This window comes from Carassius gibelio, chromosome A16, assembly GCF_023724105.1.
Source record: "Carassius gibelio isolate Cgi1373 ecotype wild population from Czech Republic chromosome A16, carGib1.2-hapl.c, whole genome shotgun sequence".
Classification (NCBI taxonomy): domain Eukaryota; kingdom Metazoa; phylum Chordata; class Actinopteri; order Cypriniformes; family Cyprinidae; genus Carassius; species Carassius gibelio.
The window spans coordinates 21,145,270-21,171,540 of record NC_068386.1 but is presented as its reverse complement, the minus strand read 5'-3'; the positions used below and the strand labels follow the sequence as shown (position 1 = coordinate 21,171,540).

Below are 26,271 nucleotides of genomic sequence, written 5' to 3'. Positions count from 1 at the left end.
ACCAGACAATCTGGCTAAAGAGGCACTGCTAAAGGTAATAGTTACAATTCCACTAGGAAAAGGTGAAGGTAAAGCAGTAGTTAAGAAGAAATGACTTGAAATATGGCAGAAATGGTGGAAGGAAGAGAGGAAAGGTAGGAGATATGATAAAAAAAAAAAAAAAACTAAAAAAAAAAAAAAAATAAATAAAAACTGTCAGAATGAAGAATTACATGGAAAAAGACCAGGAGAGAGGAAATTGTCATGACAAGATTGAGAGTGGATCACACAGGATTGAATGGCACATTATTTCTAATGGGGAAAAGGAATAGTGAGAACTGTGAAAACTGTGGGGCTAAAGAAAATGTTGAATAGGCTATGTAATATACTGTACATTGAATGAGGTGGAAAGACGGGTGTTTAAAGATAAGGTTCAGGAGACAGGGCGGGAGTGGAATCTGGTAGGGATACTTGGACTAGAAGGAGAGGGAGAGGATATAAGAAGCACCAGGAAGGCACTATTTACATTTTGTAAAGACTCAGGGTTGTGGAATAGAATCTAAAATTGTAAAATGACATGATTGTACGTACTCCAGTACAGTAGGTGGCGGTATGCACCTTAACGTTGGTTGCAGTCCGCCATTAAATAAGAGAAGAAGAAGAAGAAGAAGAAGAAGAAGAAGAAGAAGAAAGTTGAAAGCATAATATCCATAATATCCTACTGTCTATGATAATATCTCGCCTTAGAACTGGATACACTGCACTTAATCAATATTTATTTATAATAGGTAAACATGAGTCTGGACTTTGTGTTAAATGTGTTCTTCCTGAAACAGTTGAACATATTTTAATAAATTGTAAAGGATATGACAGCGAAAGATTACAACTTACAGAAGCACAATAAATCAGATCTCACTTCAGAAATTGTTAAATAAGATGTGGATATAGAAATGTTTCACAGATTAAATAAGTATTTCAAAGAGACAGAGATAATAAACAGGATTTAAAGAATTAAAAAAAAGAAAAAAGGTTTAATTAAATTTTTAAATTTTTTATTCTTTTTTTTTCGTGAATTAGTTTTCATTACCGTCAATGCTCCACACTCCATCCTCGTAGGTGGCGGTAAATACACCTAAAGCTGGTTTGCTAACCGCCATAAAACGTCAGAGAAGAAGAAGAAGAAGAAAGTTGAAGCGGAACGCGGCTTTGGCTTCAAAAGTGTTCTCAGTTAATGCGAGCATTTCAATCCCTTGAAAAAAAATCATTTTAAACCACCGTTTCGTTAACGAATCTAACATCCGTCAGAGGAGACGCAGGGAAAAAGAAAGCCTGCCAATGATTGTGAGGAGACTGTTTTTACTTTTTGGCTAAGTGGTGTTACTTTGTTAGCTGCCTCATTTCTTACTAAATATCTGTTTAGGTTCGGCGTTAGCAACCTATTTAGTGCACAGAACCGTTACATATTTGTCCTTATAACGTTAATTTAGCTGATGTGTGGAACCAGCGAAGCTCTCTAACGTTGACGTGACCTTTCAAAGCGGCGCTAACTTGAGGGTAACGTCTTTAAAACTATAACGTGAGCATATGAGTCCGGTTAGATAAGATTTATATAAAATTTATGACTGGTTCTATGGTCCAGGATCACATATGTGGGTCAAAGATGAAACGCAGTTTTCAACCATCAAACAATAAAAGTTCAATAAAGCTTTTTTTTTTTTTTCTCACACAATAATGTGTCCTGTTTACTTAGAATAATAATTATTATAATTACTATTATTGTTTTCTGAGGGAAAAAAATTATTATCATAATTTTTAACAAGATTTACAGAAAAAATAATATAAAAATTAATTAACCAAAAATTATTGTCAAGGAAATTTTGAACAAGAATCATGAGATAAAAGATTTTAATTGAGGATCAAGGTGCAGCCCAAAAATACAAAATAATTGTAATTTTAAGTTTTATCTTGGCCAATATCCTTCAAAACACTAGGTTTTGTCAGCAATAAGTGTTAAATAATTAAAAATATAATAAAAAACATGTAAAATGTATTATGATCACTTGTTTTTATGTTTTTTATGTTAAAATAATATTTTATATAAGTACAGGTCAGAAAAAGTGTGTTGTTACATTTTGACATAAATATATCCGTTAGGCTGATACTGGTGGAACAAAATTAACAGTTATTTTCCTTAACTAGCACTTACTAACTGACATTTTTCTTGTCTCTTCAGCACATTACAGTTAAGCAGAGAGGGCAACAGCCTCGACCACGACGCTGCCATACAGATGCTACACTATTCACATGCCCTTTCTGCACAACTGATGTTTGTAAGCCAAGACAGTACCATCAAATAATGACCCATATAGCTGGGCATAAACTGAGAGCAGTTGAATATGGAGGTGAGTGTGTGAGCTTGAAAGTTTTTTTGTTAGTACTTAACGTGTTATAAACTAATAATGAAAAAGTATTTTTTTTTGTATGTGGAGGGGAGTGTGTGAGCATAGTTTCTTTATAATAAGGTAGCAATAGTTAACTAACACAAGTGTGAAAATGTTTTTACATTATCCATTATGCCTGGTCAATATTGTGCTAAGACAAATGTGCTCAAACCTCTGTTTTAGATCATGTTATGTACAGCTGTAGTATTTGCTGTGGCAAAGACACCAAACATTTTCACTGCTGCCAGTGTCCCAAGACTTACGTCAATAAAGGTGACCTTAAACAGCATCTTTCCAGTGCTCATCCAATAGCTACTTGCACTCCAAAACAAGAACCTGTAAGTTACCCATTACAAGAATCTCCTTCACACCAACAACCAGCACCTCATCCAACACCAGAACCTCCTTCACAGCTACAACCAGCATCTCAACCACAAGAACTTGATTTGCAGCAAACAGCACCTCCAGCGATTGAGAGAAAGCTGATCTCTATGCAGAGTCCTAGTAGGGTGAGTCTGAATTCCCAAAAAATTAGAAATACATTGAGTGGATAAATCATGAAGCCAAGCAACATGTCATTAACAAGCACAGTGGGTTGATAAAAACAATAGGATAAACTGATCAAATGTATGTTAAAATTTTCACCAAAAATAATTGTATATCTTTTGGTATAAGTATGATAATAGGGAACACTTCCAGACATTCCTTTCAGCATACACAGAGATTTGATCTCACCATCATTGAGCTGGTCTGTGATTTCATGAAGAGACAAAAGGATGAGATAACTAAATCCATAAAAACTGTGAGAACATCTCCAAGATGCTTGGTCAGGTGAATTCTAACTGTGAAGCTACAGTATGGTGAAAACGTTTAATCACTTGTGCAAAGGTGCTTTAATTTAAGGATGTTCTCAAATGTAGTCATAAATGGAATGTAATTTATCAGATAATTTATATTAACTAAATAACATCTCGGTTTATTACAGTTAATGGTGCTATGAATGATTAGAAATGCAAAGTGATATTTTCAACTGGCGCACTAAAGAAAAATATATAAATAACTTTAAGTAACATGCCTCAGACTTTTGCAAAGTACTGTACAGGTGCTGGGCATATAGTTAGAATATCCTCAAAAAGTTTATTTAAATGATTCCATTCAAAAAGTGAAACGTGTATATTATATTCATTCATTAGACACAGACTGATCTATTTAAAATTCTATTTTACATTTCTTTTAATTTTGATGATTATAACTGAAAACTAAGGAAAATCGCAAATTCAATATCTCAGAAAATTAGAATATTGTGAAAAGGTTCAATATTAAAGACACCTGGTGCCACACTCTAATCAGCTAATTAACTCAAAACACCTGCAAAGGCCTTTAAATGGTCTCTCAGTTTAGTTGGCTACACAATCATGAGGAAGACTGCCGACTTGACAGTTGTCCAAAAGACGACCATTGACACCTTTCGCAAGGAGGGCAAGATACAAAAGTTCATTGCAAAATAGGCTGGCTGTCCACAGAGCTCTGTGTCCAAGCACATTAATAGAGAGGCGAAGGGAAGGAAAAGATGTAGTAGAAAAAAGTTTACAAGCAATAGGGATAACCGCACCCTGGAGAGGATTGTGAAACAAAACCCATTCAAAAATGTGGGGGAGATTCACAAAGAGTGGACTGCAACTGGAGTCAGTGCTTCAAGAACCACTATGCACAGACGTATGCAAGACATGGGTTTCAGGTGTCTCATTCCTTGTGTCAAGCCACTCTTGAACAACAGACAGCGTCAGAAGTGTCTTGCTTTAAAAAGGAATGGACAGCTGCTGAGTGGTCCAAAGTTATGTATTCTGATGAAAGTAGATTTTGCATTTCCTTTGGAAATCAGGATCCCAGAGTCTGGAGGAAGAGAGGAGAGGCACACAATCCATGTTGCTTGAGTTCCAGTGTAAAGTTTCCACAGTCAGTGATGGTTTGGGTCGCCATGTCATCTGCTGGTGTTTGTCCACTGTGTTTTCTGAGGTTCAAGGTCAAAGCTACCAGTACCTGGTTTTAGGACCATGGTATCCCTGTTCTTAATTGGCCAGCAAACTCACATGACATTAACCCCATAAAAAATCTATGGGGTATTGAGAAGAGGAAGATGCAATATGCCAAACCCAAGAATGCAGATGAGCTAAAGGCCACTATCAGATTAACCTGGGCTCTCATAACACCTGGGCAGTGCCACAGACTGATTGACTCCATGCCACGCCGCATTGCTGCAGTCATTCAGGCAAAAGGAGCCCCAACTATGTATTGAGTGCTGTACATGCTCATACTTTTCATGTTCATACTTTTCAGGTGTCCAAGATTTCTAAAAATCCTTTCTTTGTATTGGTCTTAAGGACTATTCTAATTTTCTGAGATACTGAATTTGGGATTTCACTTAGTTGTCAGTTATAATCATCAAAATTAAAAGAAATAAACATTTGAAATATATCCGTCTATGTGTAATGAATGAAAATAATATACAAGTTTCACTTTTTGAATGGAATTAGTGAAATCAACTTTTTCATGATATTCGAATTATATGATCAGCAGCACCTGTATGTCTCAAAAGTGGCCAAACAAATATGCAAACCAAAACAGGGTGTTTCACAATCATTGGGTGTTTGCAAACAATTTGACTGAATTGTTTAAATCAAGTTTACTGTTGCTGACACCTTTCTCTTTTCATCTGTCATTATGACAGAAAGTGATTTGAAAAAGTGAAGACAAAGCACCCACAGATGAGCGTAAAGGGATTGCTTATTGTTTTGACTAAATTGTGTGAATTTGCTTGCTAGATGCCCACTTAATTATAAAAAGGATAGACTAGCATTAAGTATTATTAGTTCATTTTAGCTGGCTGTTTAGTGAATCAATTAGGGCGGGGCGATATATCTGATCATATCATTCTTTATCTAAGTTAAGACTCTGCACGCCCCCCTAAAATGGCTCGTTCAAACACGCCCCACATGTCTACATCACTATGTGGAAATATTTGCTTAATATCGCCCGAATGTTAACACAAAGAAAGGCTTCTTGGGGCTTATTGCTTTATTAAAAAACTTGTAGAATTAGTACAAAAACGTATCTTTACTAAACCAAAGTTTTAGAATTAATGATATTTACCAAAGTATTGATTTTATGTTAAAAATACAATAATTAGCACCATAGAATTACAGAAGAACCATAAAAAATGTAAATGAAACTGATTGTTTTCTAGTAAAAATATGAAGAAAGGGTAATATACATTAGGAAAAAACATTTAGTTTGACATTTTCTCTTGTGAGTAACTGACATTTTCTTGTCTCTTACAGTTGCACATTACAGTTAAGCAGAGAGGGCAACAGCCTCGACCACGACGCTGCCATACAGATGCTACACTATTCACATGCCCTTTCTGCACAACTGATGTTTGTAAGCCAAGACAGTACCATCAAATAATGACCCATATAGCTGGGCATAAACTGAGAGCAGTTGAATATGGAGGTGAGTGTGTGAGCTTGAAAGTTTCTTTTAGTAATGCATCATAATATTGTGGGAAGAGTTAACAAACATAACAAAAAAAAAAATTAACTAACAGTCAAAAAAATATAAAAATAAAAACCAATGTTGTGCTTATACAAATGTGTTCAAATCTCTGTTTTAGATCATGTTATGTACAGCTGTAGTGTTTGCTGTGGCAAAAAGACCAAACATTTTCACTGCTGCCAGTGTCCCAAGACTTACGTCAATAAAGGTGACCTAAAACAGCATCTTTCCAGTGCTCATCCAATAGCTACTTGCACTCCAATACCACAGCCTGTAAGTCACCCATTACAAGAAACTCCTTCACACCAACAACCAGCACCTCATCCAACACCAGAACCTCCTTCACAGCTACAACCAGCATCTCAACCACAAGAACTTGATTTGCAGCAAGCAACATCTCATCCTAGGGTGAGTCTGACAACCCTCTATGGACACCTTGGCAATTGAATCACCATTGGCTAATACATTTTTTTGTTTACTCGCCAGACTGATATACTAATCTTTGTAAAATGGAACAGCACTCTAAATGTCTGAAAGTACTACATTCTTAACATCAAGCATTGTATTTGTATTGTATTTAATGATAGAACTTTAGTAATAATAATTAAAACCATGCATGAATGCATATTAGTAATTTTAACTGAACTTAGGACTGGTGGTGCTGCTTTTTGGTCATTTGGTTTCTGTAAAAAAAAAAAGAAAAGAAAAGAAAAATAGGAAAAACTAACAATAATACTGATAAATTAATAATAAAAATACTTTGAATTCTACTAATAAGAACAATATAAAATGCAATAAGTATTAACAAGCTGTTGGATTCATGAATATTTATCAGGTTGTGTGTTCAATCGAATTGATTTGCTGAAATCAAAACAGTGTTGTGTGCCTTCACACTAGAGTTTACGGTACATCAGGTGCACTGCATTGTGTATCCATTCAGATGAACTGAGAAATAGCACACATCACTTCACAGATGCCTCATCCAAAAACACACACTTGTGATCTTTGCCACTTAGCGCGTGCGCAACAGGAAGTGTGCAAGACTGTATCAGGTTTTAAAAGGGTCCTATTATGCTCTTTTACAAAGTCTTGATTTTGTTTTGGGGGTGTACTAGAACAGGCTATCATATTAGGTTGTTCAAAATACACATCATTTTCACATATTTTACATTATTACAACACCTCTCTCCCTGTCTGAACAGCTCAAATAGTTCCTTTATCAAATGAAGGCGCGCTTTCTGAAATATGAAATGTGCTGTGATTGGTTAGCTGGGCCAGTGTGTGTTGTGATTGGCTCTACTCGACGCCTGGTCGAGAAATGTCACACCCTCACCATAGCCATCTGTTGCGAGCTTCAGTGTAAATACTGTCAAAACCAAATAAAATTGAATGAGATAATTGTGGCCCCTCTTAGTTCATCTGCCTTGGGAAAGCTAGCGTGTCTCTGACATAGTGATAACACTCGAACACTTGTTACCTTCTCTAGTGCAGCTCAACCAGGTCTTGTCCAATTTTTGATTTTTGTGATAGCCCGAAAGGGAAACAGAGTCGGGTGACAGAGACAGTGATGAAGCCTGTATGGGTTTGCAGTGCACAAGCCACAGATGGTTAAGACAGCTGACTCCACTGTGTTACCCTCTCTCTCTACCTCTCTCTCACACACACAACGCGAAAAATTTGCATTTCTACATTCAATTCAAAATAATTGAACTAATAACAAAAAATACTTAGCTGATTCAGAAGCGCCAGATTGTCGTAGTAAAGTCAGAGTTACCTCCTCTCCTGGTTCACCAAACCATCGTCCTTAAAATGCATTGATGTTCTGTTCATCTACTTTCGAAAGGCCAAATAAAGGTATTTTTCTTTCTCCTAGATAAACACAGTATCTCCCTCACATGGCTGCTTCAACACTAACTGCGGTTACTGAAACCACGCCGCCTTTCTTTGTGTGAACATTTGGGCAGCATTATGCAAATATTTCCACATAGTGATGTAGACATGTGGGGCATGTTTGAATGAGCCGTTTTAGGTAGGGGTGCTCCGATCACGATCGGCCGATCGTTAATGCGCATCTCGTCAGTAAAGCCGGTTTTCTAATCAGCGGTTAATTCCATCAGGTGCGTGATTTCACATAGAGCAGCTGTTACTACACAGAGCCGTTGTTAACTGAGAAGATGCGCCAAAAAACGCTGAAAATGAAGTGGATTTGCGCATCTTCTCTATTAACAACGGCTCTGTGTAGTAACAGCTGCTCTATGTGAAATCACGCACCTGATGGAATTAACCGCTGATTAGAAAACCGGCTTTACTGACAAGATGCGCAAAACGATCGGCCGATCGTGATCGGAGCACCCCTAGTTTTAGGGGGCCATGGCAGAGTCTTAACTTTGATAAAGAATATCTCTTTGTATTCGAATCTCGAGACTTTATTCTTTACAGATATTTATGCACCAAGAGCTTGGAACACCCCAAATAGAAAGGAAAAATTGAAATCTTATCATATGACCCCTTTAAAAATACCCCTTTGAACACTTGCGTTTTTGCAAAACTGTGTGTCCCAGCAGGTAATGAAAAGTTATACACACACTTGGGGTCTTCTTCTTCACTTGGGCCAAATACGGGAAATACATCAAATAAGTAGTCCAGTGCAAAGACTGCAAGTGTGGGTATATGGACAAGGCAACAGAATGAAACACTAAGGCACTCAGTGTTTTCGGCAAGTGAAAAGATATGTGCTAAACTTATACTTAGCCTTAAATCTGAGAATTTTTAGCCCTTGGCTAATATTAGGCATCATTTAATCACACAGACTTCATCTGATTTCTAAAAATTGAAATGCATTGAGCTGATTGACTATCTAGCATTAAGTATTATAGGTTAACATTAGCTAACTATTTAGTGTATCTCGCTAGCTGCCGCTTTAGCTATGAAACCAATGGTGATATACTGTATTTTTCGGAGTATCAGTCGCACCTGAGTAAAAGTCAGTCCAAAAAACATCATGATGAGGAAAAAGACATAAATAAATTGCACTGGACTAGTGTTGTTGCGGTAACAAAATTTCAGTATTCGGTACCGATACCAGTGAAAATCCATGGTTCTCGGTACCAATTTTGGTACCAAAGCAAAACACAAAAATATGCTAATTAAAAGAAGAAAAAAAACTTTTTAGCACTAAAAATAAAACCAATGCCATTCTTTATACTTATTTACAATTGTGTTTAAAGTTTTTCTACAAGTTATATAATTATGAAAAACAGTAAACAAGTTTCACCCAAATTTAATTTGTCTTTTAATTTATGAAATTTAAACACATTTTATTTTTGGTAAATAAAGGGGATTTGCTATTAAAATTAAAACATGGAACTGGAACATGGAATCATGACTGGATTTTCAGATTCCGTCCTCGTTTTCTGCTTCGCGCTGCGCCATATCATAGCGCCAATCATAGCGCTGAACCGGGTTTGAAAGAAACCTGGTACCGTCACATAAATTATTTTAGTACCGACTTGGTACCGAAGTACAGGGTCTTTTGACAACACTACACTGGACTATAAGGTGCATTTATTTAGAACCAAGAGAAAACATTACTGTGAGAGGGCGCTCTACGTTTTCAGTGTAGGCCACAGGAGCACTGAGCAGCATCCCTGGCAGCATAGAGTGCCCTCTGGGGGCTGTAGATGGTAATGTTTTCACTTGGTTCATTTCTCTTGGGTCATGTCAAATTAATTTTGATAAATAAGTCGCACCTGACTATAAGTCGCAGGACCAGCCAAACTATGATAACAGTGCGACTTATAGTCCGGAAAATACAGTAGGTCAAATTTATAGACAATTTTTCTTAATGGTAACTGACATTTTTCTTGTCTCTTCAGCACATTACAGTTAAGCAGAGAGGGCAAGAGCCTCGACCGCGACGCTGCCATACAGATGCTACATTATTCACATGCCCTTTCTGCACAACTGATGTTTGTAAGCCAAGACAGTACCATCAAATAATGACCCATATAGCTGGGCATAAACTGAGAGCGGTTGAATATGGAGGTGAGTAATACATCATAATATTGTGGGAAGAGTTACACTAACTAATAGTAACAAAAAATGTTGTGCTTATACAAATGTGCTGAAACCTCTGTTTTAGATCATGTTATGTACAGCTGTAGTATTTGCTGTGGCAAAAAGACCAAACATTTTCACTGCTGCCAGTGTCCCAAGACTTACTTCAATAAAGGTGACCTAAAACAGCATCTTTCCAGTGCTCATCCAATAGCTACTTGCACTCCAAAACCACAGCCTGTAAGTCACCCATTACAAGAAACTCCTTCACACCAACAACCAGCACCTCATCCAACACCAGAACCTCCTTCACAGCTACAACCAGCATCTCAACCACAAGAACTTGATTTGCAGCAAGCAACATCTCATTCACAAGAATTAGCATCTTTTCCAGCGATTGAGAGAAAGCAAATCTCTGTTCAGTGCCCACGAAGGGTGAGTCTGATTTCTAAAAATATAATCATTGCACTCAGCTGTCCCTGGTCATTAATCATTGCACTCAGCCAATTTCCCATTAGCATTGTCATTTCCCTGTGTATTTATACCCTTTCCTGTTTTAGTATGTGTTACGGAGTCCTTGTATTTTCCCACCACTCCTGAGTTCTGTATTTGCCCGTTTATTTTGTACCTGTTTTATGTTTAATTGCCACCTTGGTTTTGACCCCTGCATGGACTGATTTGATGTACAGTTTTCCCTTAATTAAAACTTACTGCTATTAGATCTTCTTTTCCTCCGTTCTTGTGAGGATTGTGACAAATAATCAATTAATTAGTTGAATTAATCTAGTATAAATTAACATTTACATTTAGTCATTTAGCAGATGCTTTTATCCAAAGCGACTTAGAAATGAGGACAATGGAAGCAATCACAATCAATAAAAGAGCAATGATATGTAAGTGCTATAACAAGTTTCAGTTAGCTTAATGCAGTACACATAGCATGGGATTTTAAATAAATAAATAAATAGAAAACAAGAATAGAGTGAGTAAGTGTTAGGGGTCTTTTTTTTTTTTTGCTTATGTTTTTAGTAATAGAATTAGTATAATGACTGTTAAAGTTATAGGATTAAATAAAGATGGAAGAGATGTGTTTTTAGTAGGGATGCCATGATACCATTTTTTCAGAACCAATCTGCGGATACCGTTCCAATCCGATACCAGCACAGTTTTTTTTACATCAATGTAGAATTTCTATACTTCTCTGTGTTGACCTGATCATTGATGACAAACTACTACATATACACTTAATTTTAATGAAAAATAACAAATTAAAAAAAATATATAATCATAATCTGTCAAAAATACTATTATAAACTAGGTTAGTGGATAATTCAGCAGCAAAAGATACTCTAGATTCTAGACAAATCATGGGTGTACAATAATTTTATTAAATGTGGTGAAATTATTAATTTTTATTTTTTTACAAATAAAAGTGAAGTGAAAGTCTAAAATCTGGTAAAATGTTACATATTGCTATTTTTATTGTTGTAAAATACATTCATGCAAACAGAAGTATATACTATCAGATAGGTCCTTCAAAGTATCTTGTAGAGGTTAGATGCCCAGGTTGCAACATCTAACTACTGCCTTAGGGCTCAGAACTTGGACCACTTCTCTTCTCTGTCTACATGGCATCACTAGGTTCTGTCATTCAGAAACATGGCTTTTCGTACCACTCATTTAGCTTGTCTAACAGACATTTCTAGGACCATCACCTTCAACTCAACCTTGCCAAGACAGAACTGCTTGTGATTCCAGCAAACCCATCGTTTCATGACAATTTCACCATCAATTTGGGCACATCAACCATAACTCCTTCAAAAACAGGCAGAAACCTTAGAGTTATGATTGATTATCAGCTGACTTTCTCAGACCACATTGCTAAAACTGTCCGGTCCTGCAGATTTGCTTTATTCAACATCAAGAAGATCAAGCCCTTTCTTTCGGAACATGCTGCACAACTCCTTGTTCAAGCTCTTGTTCTGTCCAGGCAGGACTATTACAAAGCTCTCTTGACAGGTCTTTCAGCCAGCTCTATCAAACCTTTACAATTAATCAACTGGCAGCCAGATTAATTTTTAATGAGCCGAAAAGAATACACCTCATACCTATGTTTACCAGTTTGCACTGGCTACCAATAGCTGCTCGCATAAAATTCAAGTCATTGATGTTCGCATACAAAACCACCACTGGCTCTGCACCCCTTTACCTAAATTCATTACTTCTGACTTATGTGCCCTCTAGAAGCTTGCGTTCTGCAAGTGAACAATGCTTGATTGTGCCATCCCAAAAAAGCACAAAGTCACTTCGAGCGAGAGTGCATAAATGTAACGCGAAAGCACATTAAAATAATGTGCGAACACGAATCTCTCCGTTCGCACGCAGACTTCCTTTGCTGTGTCACAAAACCAGAAGTTCTTGCTCAGATACACGCTGCTCTTGCCCAGAGAGAGTGTGCGCACTGAAAACGTGTCTCCTCTCACTTAAATTGCGTCCTGTGCACTCACAACTCTCTCTGCGCTCATGTGCTAGATATTAATTTCCGCACGTTTTTATTTCTAGCCTTTTACCGCGTTAAGTGTGAACGCTCTGATTGTTAACATGGGTTCGGAAAAAAGGTGCATCACAGACAGTGTGTGAACCTGGAGTTAGGCATATGCCCAGTCTGTTCTGTTCTTGCACTAGATTCATTGGATTCTTATTGGATTGGATAGCATACTGCGGGAGGTCAGGACTGTGGAAAATTGTGCTATAAAGCGATTTAGAAATTGGGCATGCTCAAATCGTGATTTATGACAATTTCTATTATTCGCAAAGCCCTAGAATGAACTTGCAATGAACAGAAAATAACTCGGGCTGGCACCGCTCAGCAAAATGGGAAAACCAGATCCAGCCAGAGCTCGGCAGCGGGTAGGCAGTCAGCAGACAGCCATTTATGCATGTTTGAATTTGTTGTTCTGTAGCATATGCAGCAAAAATATAAATTGGTGGTTTATTCTTAAACCAATCAGCGAGCTCGAATAGTCGAAGTGTAATTACGGTTTATTATTTATTTTTTGTTATTTAATTATATTTATGAAATTGTTACTATGTTATGACTTAGACATTTTTACATATATTAACAATATTATTATTTATTTTAATAGTAATTGGCGGCCCACCTGCAATACCACCGCAAAAGGTTGAAAACTACTGTCCTATTCTTAGAAAATGATTTTACATTATTATTTGTAATGATCAAAACCATGTACAAAGTAACAACTCAGTAAGACAGGGGTCTCCAAACTAGACTGGAGGGCCAATGACCTGCAGAGTTTAGCTCCAACTGGCCTTAACACATCTATCTGGAAGTTTCTAGTGTCTAGTACATTGGTTCCCAACCTGGGGTCCGCGCCCCCAGAGTTCACAAGGGGGGGCGCGGGAGCGGATATGCTTTGAGGTGAATAAAGATGCATAAAATGTTCTACTAATAATTTTATATAAAAATATTTTTTCAAAGTTTAAAAAAAATCATATGCTAACAATGCCAATTTCAATTACAATTTCGTTATTTCAAATGTAGGCGCGTTGCGAGTGGCAAGCGCGCTCATAATGTAAGAGACGCCGACGCGAACACAGTGCCCAACATCACATGGCAAACATAATGCAAGCGGAACGAAACTGCTCGTTATTGTGTGGTTGACGGACCGTTTATCAGTTTGGACCAGCAGCGCGAGTCGATCGTGATCTGATCATGAGACGCTGTTACTACACAGCGCTAATAAGAGATCCAGTAAAGAAAGCATTTGAATTTGCCACAGAAGTAATAAGATCTAGAGAGAAACATTCACATTTCTCCATTATTCAACGGATCAAACAGCGCGTGGAAACCAGGAAGAAACATTGTGCCGTGAATGAACTATTCAGTGTCCAGATCTGCAACATTCACCATGGATTTACAGTAGTAACACTAACTACAACCATAAAAGTTTGACAGGAATAGTAGGCTATAATGCCTTCAAGTAACATTACATTGGTTTTATTTTGACAATATGAATACAATTGCTGCCCTCAAATGTTAATCTGAAATAAAATAAACCTTGGTTTATAACTACTACAATATTTCATTTTTTCCATGAAGCTGTTTGGTTTTATATGCTTATATGAATAATCAATTATAGCTCCAGAATTACTATAAGTAAAAAAATTCACACTTTATTATGTTAGTTTTAATATAAAAAAAAAAAGAAATCAAGGAAATTTCTCTGGCATTTCTTTCTTTTTGCTGTATCAAAAACGTACCGAACCGTACCCTGACACAAGTGTATCGAACCGAACCGTGAATTTTGTGAACCGTTACACCCCTATATATATATATATATATTAGTGCTGGGAAAAAAATGTATTGCATCCAAAATAAAGGTTTGTGTTTGCATAATATAAGTGTGTGAACTGTGTATAATTATTTTTTATATAAATACACGCATATGCATGTGTTAATTGTTTTTGCATGTATATACATTTATACATTATTTATATTATATATAAATATAAATAATTTATATATAAATAAAGAAAAATATTAAATATATACATGCATATGTATTTTTATATACAAAATAATTATACACCGTACACACATGTTATGCAAACACAAACTTATTTTGGATGCGATTAATTTTTTTCCAGCACTAATATATATATATATGTACATGGAGGGGGCCCCAAGGAAAAAGGTTGGGAACCACTGGTCTAGTAAGAGCTTGATTAGTTGGTTCAACGGTACGCAAAAATCATAGTTCGGTACGTACCTCGGTTTTAAAGTCACGGTTCGGTTCATTTAGTAGGTACAGTAAGGGAAAGAAATGCAAACATTAAACTGCAGGTTGTTTATAACTATAAACTTTTTTGTTTTTACAATTTGTTTACACTTTTTTAAAAAAAAAAATACTTTTTAATAAAATATATATACAATACAAAAAGAATAAGAAATAAAATACTGCTGCAAAGTTCTCCACTAAATAAAATGCTCTCAGTCTCAAACCAATATCATATAATAAAATATAATGAAAAATATTAATAAATTACTATGATTACAGTGCAGCATTACCAATCCCAGCTTGAAGGCCTGCTCATATTTAAAAAATATATGTAACTTTTCCAAAGTGTAAAGTTGCAGCATAAACAGTTTTAGTTTTTAGACCTGCTCAGATTTTGTTATTGCGTTGGACCATTTGAAATTAAGAGCAAAGGTCTGTTTAAATGCTGACGGGAGCTGCGTTTGAGTTACAATCGTTTTTTTCCTAATTGTAGTGATGTTCAGACTCGCGTGATGCTTTTTGAAAACTTTAGAAGACAAGATCCTGGTCTGTCGGTGCCTCGGCGGCCTCCCATTATGTCACCTACGGTAGCAGCTGCTTCATGCACGATTCATGCGTGTCGCGCAACTGACACACAGTAGAAACGGCACGCTCACGCCACGCAGTCAGTGTGTCACCGGCCTTAGAATCAGCTGCAGGGCGGGATTTTCGCTGAACGCGGAGACTTCCGCCACTTAAAGGGGGGGTGAAATGCTATTTCATTCATACTGAGTTTTTTACACTGTTAAAGAGTTGGATTCCCATGCTAAACATGGACAAAGTTTCAAAAATTAAGTTGTACGTTTGAAGGAGTATTTTTGTTCCCAAAATACTACTTCCGGTTTGTCACAAGTTTCGGAAAGTTTTTTTCGAGTATGGCTCTGTGTGACGTTAGATGGAGCGGAAATTCCTTATATGGGTCCTAAGGCACTTCTGCCGGAAGAGCGCGCGCTCCCGTATAGCAAGGATGAGCAGCACAGACATTTCACTGATCAGAGCGATTCACTGATCAGAGCGAGAGCGTCACGAAAAGTCACAAAAGAAGTGTGTTTTTGGTTGCCAGGGCAAGACAACCATGCACAGATTACCAAAAAAAACAGCATTAAGGGACCAGTGGATGGAGTTTATTTTTACAGAGCATCAACTGAGTTGTGCAAGTGTTTTTGTTTGTTCCCTGCATTTCGAAGATGCTTGTTTTACAAACAACGCCTAGTTTGACGACGGACGTATCGTTTATTTCTTAAGGATGATGCAATCCCAACGAAAAAGGGTCACGATCGTGTGTTGGAACCGCAGGCGGTGAGTAAAACTGCTTAAAATATCTCTGCCTCCTTGTTAGTGCGTCCCCTCCCATGCCGGAGACCGGGGTTCGAGCCCCGCTCGGAGCGAGTCGTTGCTGCTGCTGCTCTCGTTCAGTTTCAGCCTCGGGATCTGATTCTGGATCATAAATAAACGGCTGAATCTGACTGTAAGCCATGGTTTGTTTTGGATGATGGTTTTTCCCTCACGTAGAGTTGGGGTACTCGAACTTGGAATCGGACTCGAGTCCAATTTTGAATGAACTCGGACTTGTCACGCACTCGGGTGAATTTGTACTCGGACTTGACACGGACTTGAACATTTTGGACTCTGAAAATATTCCGAGTACAGTCGAGTCCACGTCATGTGTAACAATAAAACCAGCTTAAAATTGAAATGATAAATTAATGAATGTCTCCCCTTCTGTCATTTTACTGCACCACACCGGCAGGCAGAAGTCTCAAGCTTGCAGACGAAACACACGCACCACTCGCTGGATATCAGTGTGAATTAGTGATGGGAAGTTTGATTCTTTTTCCGCGAACCGGTTCTTTCGGACGGTTTGATTCAATAAACCGGTTGAAAAAAAACAGTTCACCGGATACATAATCCACTGCGATGTATTTGTTATTAAATGAACTTACGTTTCGTCAGATTGCCTTTCATTCAAGCCCTCAGTTTACCCGCACTCATTACATTAGCACAAAATCAGTTCAGAATCAATCACCAAAAGAATCAGTTCGGTTCAGACGCGCTGTGAGTCAGTTGGCTTCATGCTGAATCACGAATGCGCAGTATGATCAGCTACTCGGTTCTCGAATCGGACGCGTCCGAAAGAAACGGTTTTCGGTTCAGTTTACTGATGATCTGAAAACTGATACAACCGGTTCTTGACTTGAGAACGAGAATCGCTTAAAACCCGGGTAGGAAAATCTGACTGGGTAGGATAAAATGTCAGGACACCGGCACATGTTGCAGTTCAGTATCATCAGCTGCTCTACTCGTGTTCATGTTCTGTTTACTACAAACTCAGTTTGTGAATCTGTCATCATTAACTATAAATACAGTACAGATATGTCATAAATCATCCCTTATTCATATTAAACATGGAGTCTTTAGAGTCTTAATTATTGTCCAACTTCCCTGAAAACCCCTTTGGCCCATACATAATCTACAATATACAGATTAGAAACATGTAGCCCCTATTTTAAAAAAAAAAACGTATGTATATATATATATATATATATATATTAGGGGTGTCCATGGTTAACCGGTTAACCGATTAACCGTTAAAAATTGTGTAACCGAGTGAAACATTTTGCTCGGTGAAGTGACGTCAATGGCGTGCATTGAATTTAGTTGTAATACATTTTTGCACCACCAGAGACCGCCAGAGCGCTCCCAGACATTTGTAATGTCCACAAGAAGAAGTCATTTTTCTAATATGAAGCGGGCTAATACGAGTGATGGGGCAAAATGCAAGTATTGCAATACAGTGCTTAGATATACTTAAAGTAAAACCTCGTTGTTGTAATCTCAACAGCCAACACCCGGGCATCATTAGGCCGGTCAGGACACACTGGATGCGTGGCGAAAGCATCTCAGCTGCGTGGCGTGTCTGTTTTTAATTCGGTTCCCATGTTAACAGGTTAGAGCTTGCCGACTGCCTGCGTGAGACGCCCGGCTCAGGCGCGGCTCGACGCGTGCATGCTAGAAATAGAACCGACGCCTTGTTGGAAGCATTTCCAGGCAAAGTATAATAGGAAAATATGTTTATATGTCATTTTGTACAAAAATACATATTAATTCATGACATTTTGATATTTGAAAGTCTATAGGTTGACATAAATTCAGATCTAAATGTAATTTAAATAAATAAATAAATAATTATCGATTTTCAAATATTGTACGTGTCAAACATAGTCATAGCCTTAGCGAGGCGGCTGCGGAGTCTGCTTGTTACCTTTTGCCTTATACATTTTAGGCTTATTCTCAAATTCAGATTGTGTTAATGGGCGGCATTATTAGGCAGTTTTAATAGGACAATTTGACCGGAGAGATTAAATTTTGTCGGACATTCCTTTTTTTTCGGCCAATGTCCGGAAATTACTATGGTTATGGTTACTATGGCACACTATGGTTAACCGAGTATTAACCGCTAAGGGCCTCGGTTAACGGTTAATGAAAAACTTGAGAACGTGCAGCCCTAATATATATATATATATATATATATATATATATATATATATATATATATATATATATATATATATTTATAGTTTTATCACACTTTCCGATGTTTAACAAAATACTTGAAAAATTACACGCATGCGCAGTATCATCAGTTCATCGGTTCTCAAATCGGACGCCTCCGAAAGAAACGGTTTTCGGTTCAGTGTACTGGTGATCCGAAAACCGATGCAACCGACTACCAAAGACAGCAGCAGCAACCAACAGATGCTGCACAGCTCAGCATTGCAGGATTTGCAAGACCAGAACTGACCAAACAAGCAATGCAACTTTATGATGCAAGTTCTCCAAGACAACAAGAAATTCATAATGTCATCATTAAGGATCTCCTCATTGGCTGCACTTTACCTCTGTCAAATGTGGGGGAGAGGCATTAAATAACTGAAATGTCATCTTTAACTGGAGGACAATATAGTGTGATACAATAATAAAATAGGTTCATTTGTATTTTCATCACTTGTAATACAATAAAACCTTTGAAACCTTTTTTGATAGGAAACTAGTTCTGTTGACATAAAATAAAAATGTTCAATGGCAATGACTAGATGTAACAGTGGTATTTTTTTATTACATTTTTATATTGCCATTGGTTTAATGGGTTGAAAGGTTAAAATATTAATAGAATGTAAAAATGTACAATACCAATTTATAATCTTTTTTAATTTAATTACTTTATGGACTCGGGCGGACTCGACTCGGACTCGGCCTTTAAGAACTCGGACTTGAGTCCAACTCGACCCCTTTTGGACTCGGACTCGGACTTGGACTCGATGTTTGTGGACTTGGTCTTGACTCGTACTCGACAAAGGTGGACTCGGACCCAACTCTACCCTCACGGTAATGTCACAGTTTCCACATGCCCTCAACACAAAAGCCTACTGGCACTCGTGATTCTTTAGCTCCGCCCACACGTCACGCCTCCAGCGGCTCATGTTTTTCCGGGAAAAATCAGTACAGACTATCTTTCTCTTATGAATATAATAAAACTTAAGACTTTTTGGAGTTATGAAGGATGCAGTACTACTCTATAGGTACTCAAGATTAACAGGATATTGAGTGAAAACGCGCATTTCACCCCCCCCCCCCCCCCTTTAATATGTTCGTTTGGAAACACAAAAATGTACCTATGTTCCGCATACAAAATATTGCATTCGGTACACACCGTTACACCCCTACTCTCCGTGCGTCTCTCAGAAATCAGAGCTTTGCAAGAGTAATTTCACCTATAATAATACATCATACACTTTATATTATTTGTATATATTTAAAAGGCAATAATTTAACATATGATATGATATGAATTAATGGAATAAGCACTGCTCTCACCAATCCAACAGCCGCGCTGCGCGTCTCAGTCTCTCAAAAACCAATACAGTTCTCTCTCAAGAGTAGACTAATAATTAACTTAGATACAGATACATTTTCTACTTGTCCTACATGTTTGGATATTTATCTTTTGCTGGTTTGCGTGGCACAGACACATTTGTTTAATGAATTCACTAAGCATTAAGACTCGCTTAATGAGTTTTGCATAATGAAAATATGCGCATTGAATTGATTTCAGTCGTGTTCAAATGATCACTAAACGTCTCTCTGCTTGCATGATAAATATTATTTTAGAAATTAATAATTATTTTAGTTTAACACAACATACTTGTTCAGTGATTACTATGAAAAAAAAAGATAAAGTGATAATGGTCTTATCAAGTAACTGTAAGACGTTGTATCCGAATGCAGATACGAAAACGTTTGTGATTTTTACAGATACAAATACTGGCTGTTACATGAAAATTTTATGTCATAATTATAAAGTTTTTAAAATGTACATATGTAATTGTTGCATATAAATAAGTGTTTATTGATTAAATAAAACTATTTAATGTGTTTTCATTAACAGTAGCATGAGCCATGAGTAGTCAAGTAACTTGAATAAATAAAAAAATTATAGTAGAAATCAGTAGTCTTGCAACCCCTATATTTTACAACATTAAGTTTTTAACATTAGTATTTCATTATTTTAAACGTTATCTAGGTGTAGGCTTAAAACAATATGTAAATACATTTAAAAACTTCTAAACTTTTCAGAACACAGCAAATGCACCGCTGGTCATGTACATCCTTTCCTGTAATAAAATTAAAATCTAAAATCGTTTTTAGTCATGACATTGCAAATGTGGTTTTGTTTTGAAGGAGTTTTTTTTTTTTTGCTGAACTCGGTTGAGATGAGAACATTTGGTGAGTCGAATGGCCAAGTCCCAGATAAATCCGAGTGCAAACACCAACGAGTCCGAGACAAGTCCGAGATGACAGAAAAATGTCTCAAGTCCGGACTCGAGTACTACAGCCCTAATAAGACGTTTCTTTTAAATGTATAGCACAGAACTAAAGGCAGCAACATGTGGTAGATAGGACAGAACAAGAAAGATTATTAATAATCTTTGATTGCAAAGAAAAGTATTATAATACTAAAGGCGCCAATACAGAGCGGCATAGAGTGCTTATGCGCATCCTGTGCTCAAAATGATGAGCTTGAAACAGCACATAGTCACAGTGCACAGGCTGCGCAGCCCTCCAAGTCCACATAGAAAAGTTAGTACAACACACATGCTGCTCTGCCTGGGTTCATCTTCAGTTCTCTCTTCACAGCAGTTCTGTCAGTGTACTGTTTCAGTAAAGAAATTACTCTGGGTTATTGGTTTATTTTGGTTTATTTCGACTCTGAGATTGTCAGCCATGTGAAAAAAGTAAATAACTTAAGTAATTAGTGGATTAATGCTTACTGGAGATACGAACTGGTTCAAATAATTCAGTCCGGTTTAGCTAAGAAGATCAGGTTAAATCAAACGATTCATTCACAAACTGGACGTCACTAGTACAAAGGGAAGATAAATTGATACGTAGTGAATTAAATCTATGCGTTAGTTTATTGAGCCTTTTCTTTGAACAGTTTTAAACCTCAGTTACTGTGCGCTCTTGAAGAGAGTTTCAACCTTTTTACTGTAGTAAACGAATGCAACACGCAGTTTGATTGCTGAATGGAGGACAACAGACAGCCACAGCGCAAAGAAGAGTTTATGTGAACTTGAATTGAATTACTTCAATATTAATCAGAATCTTACATGAAACTATGGAACAGCTTCCAAACTTGAAATATGTGCACAAAAACATTTTGGTGCTTTATAATGTTTTTTTGCCTTTCGTGGGGCTCAACAATAACACAATAGTATAAGCACAATATCAGATTTGGATTAGTGTCGTCTGACCAATTCCCGATCCACAAAAAAAGCCAGTATCTGAGCTGATACTGATCCCGAGTATTGGATCAATGCATCCCTAGTTTTTAGCCCATTCTTGAAGATGCTTAAGGAATTTGGGCAGGTAATTCCACCAGGAAAAAGTCCTTAAAACTGACTTTATGCCTCTTTGGGATGGCACAGTCAAGCGACATTCATTTGCAGAACCCAAGTTTCTAGAGGGCACATAATTCTGGAGTAATGAATTTTGGTAAAGGGGTGCAGAGCCAGTGGTGGTTTTGTAGGCAATATTCAATGCCTTGAATTTTATGTGAGCAACTATTGGCAGCCAGTGCAAACTGATAAACAGAGGTATGACGTGCATTCTTTTCAGCTAATTAATAATTAATCTTGCTGCCGCGTTCTGAATTAATTGTAAAGGTTTGATAGAAATGGCTGAAAGACCTGCAAAGAGAGCATTGCAATAATCCAGCCTGGACGGAACAAGAGCTTGAACAAGGAGTTGTGCAGCATGTTCTGGAAGAAAGGGACTGATCTTCTTGATGTTGAATAAAGCAAATTTGCAGAACCAGACAGAACCGGTAGAGTTTAGTGTCATCAGCATAGCAGTGGTACGAAAAGCCATGTTTCTGAATGACAGAACCTAGTGATGCCATGTAGACAGAGAAGAGAAGTGGTCCAAGAACTGAGCCCTGAGGCACCCCAGTAGTTAGATGTTGTGAATTGGACACCTCACCTCTCCAAGATACTTTGAAGGTCCTATCTGATAGGTTCCTAAGATGCCCTTTGCCAGTAGGGTTGACAGGAGGATCTGGTGGTTAACCATGTCAAAAGCAGTGGACAGATCAAGCAAGATAAGTATTGAAGATTTGGATTCCGCTCTTGCCAGTCTTAGGGCTTCTACAATTGAGTGCAAGCCAGTCTCAGTTGAATGTCCACTTCTAAAGCAAGACTGGTTGCTGTCGAGGAGGTTGTCCTGTGTGAAAAAGGCAGAGACTTGGTTGAACACAGCTCGTTCAGGTGTTTTTGGAATGAAATGAAGAAGGGAAACTGGTCCAAAGTTCTCTAAAAGAGATTGGTTGAGTGGTGGGTTTCTTAAGTAGTGGAGTTAATACGAGCCTGTCTAAATGTTGAGAGAAAAACACTAGTGTGGCGGGATATGTTAATGATGTGAGTGAATGCAGGTACAACTGCAAGGGAAATGGCTTGAAGGAGATGAGATGGAATAGAATAAAGTGGACAAGTAGTAGGATGATTAGAAGAATGAGTTTGGGGACTTCTGCCTCACAGAGTGAAGAGAAGGATGTGAATGAGTGTATGTTTGCTGGTTGTGCTTGATGGATTGTGGTGTGGAAAATTAGAGTTGGTGCAGTAGAGGGAGGAGGAAGACAAAATAGCGATAGTTAGACAAATATTTTTTTTTTTATGGTAGTATGTCCTTTTAGCAGTCGAGACATTAGCAGAGAAGGAAGAGAGGAGTGAATGATACACATTAAGGACAGTAGTATTTTTGGATTTGCGCCACAACCATTCAGCAGCTCTAAGCTTAGAACGGTGTTTGCGTAGAACATCAGATAACCAAGGGGCAGAGGGGGTGGTACGGGCTGGCCTGGAAGACAAGGGGCAAACAGTATCCAAACAAGATGTAAGAGTGGAGCAGAAAGTATCAGTAGCACTGTTAGCATCAAGAAATGCTCACAGTTTAGGGGAAGGAAGCAAGGATGAAACCATAGCAGATAGCCGGGAGGGTGAGAGTGAACATAAATATGAAAAATGTATAAATATGAAGCAATGGTAATATACATTTGTGAGATACATTTTAGAATAAAATTTATAGACATTTTCTCTTAATGGTAACTGGCATTGTTCTTGTCTCTTCAGCACATTACAGTTAAGCAGAGAGGGCAAGAGCCTCGACCGCAACGCTGCCATACAGATGCTACACTATTCACATGCCCTTTCTGCACAACTGATGTTTGTAAGCCAAGACAGTACCATCAAATAATGACCCATATAGCTGGGCATAAAGTCAGAGCAGTTGAATATGGAGGTGAGTGTGTGAACTTAACATGTTATTAAATAACAATGAACTAATATTTTTATAGTATTCATACATTTTTATTAATGTAAATTTAAAAATATACAAATACATTTTTAAATTAAGTTGTATACTATATATTAAAATGTATGATTAACATTTTTCTTTTACAGAATTCATGTTGATGTACATTGACTAATGTTAAAAAAGAGACGTTTTTTAGAAAGTGATTTATAATTATTTTCAGTTAAAGTCATTATGCAGGGAAATTTCTACTAACAATTTTTTTTTCTTTTTTTTAGATCATGTTATGTACAGCTGTAACATTGGCTGTGGTAAAAGGCCCAAACATTTTCACTGCTGCAAGTGTCCCAAGACGTACATCAATAAAAGTGATCTAAAAAGGCATCTTTGCAGTGCTCATCCAATGGCTCCAGAAACACAACCTGTAGGTCGCCCACTACAACTACCTTCTTTACAGCAACCTGCACCTTGTTCTTTGAAATTAGCAGCTCACCCAGTGATGGTAAAACGAAAGCAAATCTCTGTGCAATGTCCTCATTGCGGGCTCAATCTTAATTCTAAAAACTTGAAGAAACACATTGAGCGGAAGCATCATGAAGTTTTGCATCCCGAAACCTCAGTTCTACCAGCACAGTGTGTCGATAAAAAGAATGGACTATATGTTGTATCAGAGTCATTTTCTGAGCCCTGTACCTTCATCCATGTGGTAAAGAAATTTTGGGGTTCATCCCACAAGGTTATGTGTGAAATGGATATTTGCAACAGTCGTGTTGAAATGGCACAAAAGAGTGAACTTTTGGTTGAACAATGTGTCCATCTAAACTCAGTAGACTACACCTGTGATGTTGCACCGAGTGAGGATTTATCAGAGCATGTGCTGACTGAGATGGTGGAGCAAAAATGGATTGGGGACATAAGGAAGAAACAATGCCTTAAGCTGCAACATCAGGCTGAAAGTAAAGGTGCCACGTTTACTAGCCTTGTTACAATTGGAGGACCCGACTACATGTATTATGTATCAATTTATGAGCCAAAGGTGTCACATTACAGTAAAATGGGCAGAGTCTTGGTGAATTACAATGCTCAGATAAAGACTTGGAATTGCCCTTGTAGCAAAGGTAGAAAACCATGCGTGCACCAGAGTATTGCAAAGTGGTGCCTCTATCAAATGAAGCAGCAGCTCTTCCAAAACCTTCCTGAAACAGAGGAAGGAATTGAGCCAGCTCAACCTGAGGATCTGGACAGCCTGCAATTCTTCGAAAAATGGGTGCCCATGACTGGTTAACTCAGCCCAAAAGAAAATCAAGCCTTGTTGACATGTTGAGAAAGGAAATTTACTGTAATCTTTTGACATATAAGAGGTTATTTACTATAAAAGCATAACATCAGCTCAAATCAAAACTTCCTTGGTAATCCAAAAAACGCTTTTATTGAAACTTTTATTGAAATAATTTTGTTTCATTTCCTCGTCCAGCAAGACACATATCAACACCTGATACTTCATCACTGGTGCACGCGTGAGGTGATAAGGATAGACGGGAAATACTAAAACAGGATCACTGGACTAAAAATAGCATCAACTACTGAAGGATCATGTTAGGAAAAATGTGTTTCCATTACGTGGATTTCTCGGTCGGACACATGTTGTTTGGTACTTTCCACTGTGAATTCTCTTCAGTTACGAATAAACAAGGTTTTCAAACAGGCTTTTACAGGGAGATGGATCCATCAGTAATGCAGCATCATGTAAGCATTTGAGTTTTAATGCCTGATCTGTCTTTCTGACAAAATGATGCATATTGATAGTTATGTATCTTGCTTCTAGACTGTCCTTTAAGTATGCATAGAAACATCCTATTTCAAAAAGAAATACTTAAACGGGAAATGAAATTATGCTTGTTAAGTGATTTAATGGGGTGTTTAATATAGTGTAATAAATTATCTCTTCAATGAGTGAAAATTACAGATTGCATTAGAATATCTATAGTGTAATGAGAGAAGAAAGGCTTAATGTGCATAAGCAACCTCTTCTAACCAAGATCTAACAACGGCTCATTTTAAGCTTCTTGACAGGTCAGTCAGGTGTGGATTTAATATCTGATGGTATTTATTGGAATTTATGATATTGTGTATCCTAACAAGTTTTAGAAAATTAGCAGCACAAGCATTAAAGATCCTCCAGAGTGCTTAGTGGGGTTTAGGCACTACATATTTCTGTTTATTCCAAACTCACTGCTATTGTTTTGTTATATATATATATATATATTGATTGATTGGTCTCATTTGGCCATAAAACCCAGTCCCACTGAACCCAGTTACAGTAACATGTGGCAAACTATGGGCACACTAGTTTGTTTGATTACACCAAAGGCTATTTATGGCCATTTTAACAAATTAAATGAGGTCTGATCATATTATAGTTTTAAAAACTTTTTAATCCCGAGACCCAACTAATACCAGCAAACAGAAGAAAGTCATCAAGGTTTGGAATGACATGAAGGTTGAGTAAATGATGCCTTTTGATTCAGTAAGATGATTGC

At 37.4% G+C, this 26,271-nt stretch overlaps 1 protein-coding gene across 5 annotated transcripts; it reads left to right on the top strand.

Moving 5' to 3' along the window:
- Positions 1 to 1,147: 1,147 nt before the first annotated feature.
- Positions 1,148 to 25,436, top strand: si:ch73-341k19.1 (zinc finger protein 319). Of its 5 annotated transcripts, XM_052617539.1 has the most exons (9): positions 1,148 to 1,320; positions 2,213 to 2,381; positions 2,604 to 2,929; positions 5,759 to 5,930; positions 6,091 to 6,380; positions 9,848 to 10,016; positions 10,114 to 10,463; positions 23,551 to 23,719; positions 24,010 to 25,436. In XM_052617539.1, exons 1-9 carry the CDS (start codon positions 1,315 to 1,317, stop codon positions 25,014 to 25,016), a joined length of 2,658 nt encoding a protein of 885 aa, XP_052473499.1. In that variant the 5' UTR covers positions 1,148 to 1,314; the 3' UTR covers positions 25,017 to 25,436. The 5 variants fall into 5 exon arrangements, with proteins under 5 accessions (XP_052473499.1, XP_052473501.1, XP_052473500.1 ...); XM_052617541.1 differs by lacking the exons at positions 2,604 to 2,929; positions 5,759 to 5,930; XM_052617540.1 differs by lacking the exons at positions 6,091 to 6,380; positions 9,848 to 10,016.
- The last annotated feature ends 835 nt before the right edge of the window (positions 25,437 to 26,271 follow it).

Excerpts from the sequence above, each read along its gene's own strand:
- si:ch73-341k19.1 (XM_052617539.1), top strand. Across the intron at positions 6,381-9,847 it reads AAGCAACATCTCATCCTAGG|CACATTACAGTTAAGCAGAG; the intron begins GTGAGTCTGACA and ends TTGTCTCTTCAG. Across the intron at positions 10,017-10,113 it reads GAGAGCGGTTGAATATGGAG|ATCATGTTATGTACAGCTGT; the intron begins GTGAGTAATACA and ends CCTCTGTTTTAG.